The sequence below is a fragment of the Juglans regia genome, chromosome 9 (genome assembly GCF_001411555.2).
Source record: "Juglans regia cultivar Chandler chromosome 9, Walnut 2.0, whole genome shotgun sequence".
Classification (NCBI taxonomy): Eukaryota; Viridiplantae; Streptophyta; class Magnoliopsida; order Fagales; family Juglandaceae; genus Juglans; species Juglans regia.
Window position 1 is genome coordinate 9,149,434 of NC_049909.1, and position 4,583 is coordinate 9,154,016.

At 36.5% G+C, this 4,583-nt stretch overlaps 1 protein-coding gene across 2 annotated transcripts; it reads right to left on the reverse strand.

Moving 5' to 3' along the window:
* Positions 1 to 342: 342 nt before the first annotated feature.
* Positions 343 to 3,408, reverse strand: LOC109019390 ((+)-cis,trans-nepetalactol synthase NEPS1-like). Of its 2 annotated transcripts, none has more exons than XM_019001673.2 (2): positions 3,342 to 3,408; positions 343 to 1,481 (listed from the first exon to the last, which is right to left on the reverse strand). In XM_019001673.2, the coding sequence occupies exon 2, from the start codon at positions 1,430 to 1,432 to the stop codon at positions 647 to 649; it is 786 nt and encodes a 261-aa protein (XP_018857218.1). In that variant the 5' UTR covers positions 1,433 to 1,481; positions 3,342 to 3,408; the 3' UTR covers positions 343 to 646. The 2 variants fall into 2 exon arrangements, with proteins under 2 accessions (XP_018857218.1, XP_018857219.1); XM_019001674.2 differs by having other exon boundaries at positions 343 to 1,484.
* Positions 3,409 to 4,583: the final 1,175 nt, after the last annotated feature.

The window sequence follows — 4,583 nt, forward strand, 5'->3', positions numbered from 1 at the left end:
GATACAAAACTTTCTTCCATGATAACACAGAGACCAGTGTCTCGCTGATACCACTTTGTATCACGTCCCAAATACTTGTTGTAATTCTTCTTGTAACAGACTCCTTTGAGGGGAGCAACCTCCAGAGAAGATGAAGATGAGAGAGAAAAGGAAAGTAGCTTTCTATTAAGGATTTTGCATGCCGTTACAAAGAGGGACACCCACTACATATACTAGTCAAATCTTTACTAACTAACGGGCCAAAGCCCAGCACACTAAAACGAAAATTATAACAAAAGGCCAGACACACGACTCCAACAAACGAAAGGCCAAAAGGCCCAATAGAAAGCAAATAAATGGGCCTACAAATAACCAACGCGGCTGAGCCCAAACCTCTAGCCCTTTATTACCCCAATACAAATTCCACAGTGACTCCATTCCACTCCTGCAGAGGTACAGGATTGCGACATACATTTTGTGATATGCAACTCATCACATGGTAGCTTTACACACCTACATACAAACATACATACACATGCACACTTTTTTATTCCTATGTTTTTATACAATATCATCTATTATAGTTGTTGTTTTTCGTCTCCAAACACTAGATTTAGTGGCATAGATTCTTGGAGGTTGACTAATTATTAATGCTCAACATGATTCCCTAGTCAACCCAGCCGCCATCAACCACTAGGTTATGCCCATTGACAAATCCAGAATCATCAGATGCAAGGAAGAGCACGGCATCCGCCACATGCCCCACTTTTAGCACAACTCCTTTTAAGCTCGCATGCGGCTCAACTGCCTTCTCCAACTGCTCTGCGTCCATTCCGGTTTTACTGCATGCCAAAGGAGTCACAACTATAGAGGGCGATACGCAGTTCACTCTAATCCCATGCTCCCCTAGCTGCCTGCTCGCTGATCGAACAAGTCCAAGCACCGCGTGCTTTGACATAAAGTAATCAGTGCTATGGGTCGAACCCATAGTTGCTGCTACACTGGCAGTGCACACAATGCTCCCCCTCACATGCCCTTCAACCATAGCACGTGCTGCATGCTTTACACATACAGCCATGGCACGTACATTGATCGCACATAGGTGATCAAAGGCCAACAAGTCTAGGTTAAGTACAGTCTGATCCGACTTATTAAGAATCCCTGCATTACTAAACATGATGTCAAGTTGCCCATAATTCTTGACCGTCCATTCTACCATGGCTTTGACCTGTTCTTCATCAGTAACGTCACAACATATGAATATAGAATGGTTCAAACCAATTGATTTGGCAACCTGATGGCCTAGTTCTTCTTGGATATCAGCAATGACCACCATACGCGCGCCATGCTTGGCAAAAAGATGTGCAGTCGCCTCCCCGATGCCACTAGCACCGCCTGTGACTATGGCAAGTTTGCCTTCCTGTTTCTTCCTGAGCAATGTGGTTTCCGTCATTGTTATATGACAATAAAATTATAGGATGGATGGGGGCAGCAGCTGTCTCCTGCTAAAAGAAGATGACCAATATATGGTGATTTTGGATTAAGTGGGCAAACCGAAAATCTAATATTACACACGTGATTTGTTGATAAAACTACGGAGAAAAAAAAAAAAAAAAGAGGTCCAAAAGTTCTACTGAATTAAGAGTGATTTGTGGTGGAATTATGGATTTAGATTTTAAACGTGCTTTCAAATTCGTAAAAAATAGTGGATATGAAAAGAAAATAAAGTAAGCTTGATCAATTCCACTACAAGAATTGGGACAGGGTTTGACAGTAGCTTCTCTCTGATAGGTATATTGCAATCAATCGCAAAATCCAAGTTAACAACGCTCTTGGAATCTAAACACACAATAATAAACAAATAACAATGATATAAACAACTGAATATCAAGCAACAATGCTAGATCTAGTTCCAATTCAGCAAAACCCCTAATAGCACTCTTCAAGCCAATATGGAGCCTTAAAATCCATGATCATCATAAATTACTGATTTGGAGACTTCTTTGGAATATTCTTCCTACTAGAACAAGACTTGGTGAAATCATCTCCCACCAAGAAATAGAAGAATGTGTATTCTGTAACCATGAGAAAGAAACTATGATGCACCTTTTGTTCAATCAACATAATCCTATGGCAACAGAGCAGTTGGCCTTTAAACCTTTCAAATTTGCCTATTGCTTCTATACCAGACTGGATTCAAATGATTATCTATCCTGGAAAAGAGCTAGGACTTCGAAAAGAGGAAATACACTACGTCCAACTATTTGCAGTCTTAATGATAGATTTTATTTGGTAGAAGAGAAATGACATCATTCATAATCATACTTCTCTTAAAATTGAGGAGGCAAATGTTTAGGTCAAGCACATCTATGAAGACTATAAAGAAGCGTGGAAAGAAAAAATTGATCAACAAAGCAAAGAAGATAAATGGTATCCTCCTACAACTATCAAAGTTTATCTTTTGATGCAATAGTACGAGATCAATTTTTAGTAGTCTCAGCAATTCAAAGAAATCATAGTGGAGATATTCTGGGCATAATAACGGAAAAAGGTACAAACTACTATCCCTTTAACTGCAGAAACAAAAGCAGCGTTGCTAGCATCCAATATGACTTCATCTCAAAGTCTTGTGATAACAGAAGGAGATTTTCAATCAGTAATTACATCCATTGAAAGCCCAAATACCTCTTCATTCTAGAAAACATCAACTATTATCGAGGATATTCAGCACATTGCCAATCTTCATCATGACTGAAAATTTGTTAAAATACATCAATCTCAAAATCGATGTGCGCACTCAATTGCGCAATGAGCAGCTACCAATCATGTTTTTGAAAGCTACCCTTAGGTAAAATTCCTAGATGTTGTCTATATATTAATAGTGGAAATGATCCTCCTTAAACTTTGTATCTTTTTTTAATCTATAATATGCTTGATTAGGAAAAAAATGGTATCTTTACCAAACAAGTATAAACCATTGCCTAACAATATAAGTTCAGGACAAAATGAAACCCCAGCCATCAGATTGTTTTGCAAAAAATGTATATATACTGAAAGCAGCAGTATAGTAGAAAGAGAAGATGACCCAGATGGGTTTTTTCCATCAAACAGAGCATTTGCATAATGAAAGCTGAGGAGAATAAGGACTCTAGACTGTAAGAAACCTTCCAGAGTGCTTGGCAGTCTTATTCAAAACATCCAGATAATAAAGACTGTACAAAAGGTCCTAAATACACTGTCAAATTCCTTCGGAACAAAAAGAGAAAAGGAAATTCGATCAAATTACCGAGAACAAATTGTTTTTTAAAAGAACTATGTCGATATAAGCTAAAGATATTACAAAGAAGAGTAGATTTTCATACCGAATATATATGCTGGGATTGTGTTGGAATAATGAGAGGAAGAACGTTCAGCTAGAGCAAGAGGAACGACTAATAAAAGTGTTTGGAGTGAAAAGCTCAACTTTGTATTTTTATATTGATTGCTGATGATTTGTATAATTTAATATATTTTATTATTTTTTTAATTTTTAATTTTAGTTTTATTTATTTATTTTTATTAATTTTAGACTTCATTGTCAATATTTAAATTTATTTTGGATTAGAAAAATGCATGCAATATGAATAGTTATTTTGATTTTAAGTCAAGAGGCTTGCGTGGGATTGACTTCGCATTAGACTTTGGAATGCAAATTATGGGTTAGGTGGTGTTGAAAACTTGAACGGAATGGATGCACGTGCACGGAACAAATTTGATTTTTCCGCAACTGAAGAGTGAACTAGTCTAGGAGCCTTTTGAATTAAATTCATTTATATTAAAACCATCGCTATGTTATGTCAAAGTATTATGGGTTTTACGTGTCTTAAAATTATCGCTCTGTTACTTTTGAAAATATGTTCTGCTCTGCATGATAACTCTAGTAAATGTTTTGTTCTACTTGCTATACTTTGTAAATGCTTATGTTTGCACGCTTGCATATGTCTTCTGCTTACTGAGTTATTGATAACTTACCCCCTATCTTCATAATATTTTTCAGATGATTTAGAGAGTCAAACTGAGGACCTGGATTAGATTGGTGAGCATGATTAAGCTGGGAGAGTATGTTAGAAGAAGGATTTTTTATGTCCTTTAGTTTTAATGTCTTTTAGATTTAATTATATTTTTTATGTCCTTTAGTAAGACTTATGAAAGTATTAGTTTGGTTTGTTATGACTATCGGGAGATTTTGGACTCCTTAATTTATTTTGTTGCAGTAATGACTTTGTAGAGTTTTCAGTGTAGTTATTTAGAGTACATAAGATTGAGTTTTGCTAATCAAATTTTGGAATTTTATTTTACTTGTGTTGGAAAATATGTTCTTAAGTGACAGGTAGTAATTCTCTAGACCAATTAGATTTGGGGCGTTACATATATACATAAAGCAAGTCAATTGACTTGGCATTAGACTTTGGAATGCAAATTATGGGTTAGGTGGTGTTGAACGGAATGGATGCACGCGCACGGAACAAATTTGATTTTCCGCAACTGAAGAGTGAGCTGGTCTTGGAGCCTTTTGAATTCTCGTTTCCAAAAAGAAAAAAGGAAGAAGCAGAGTGTAATAGTCT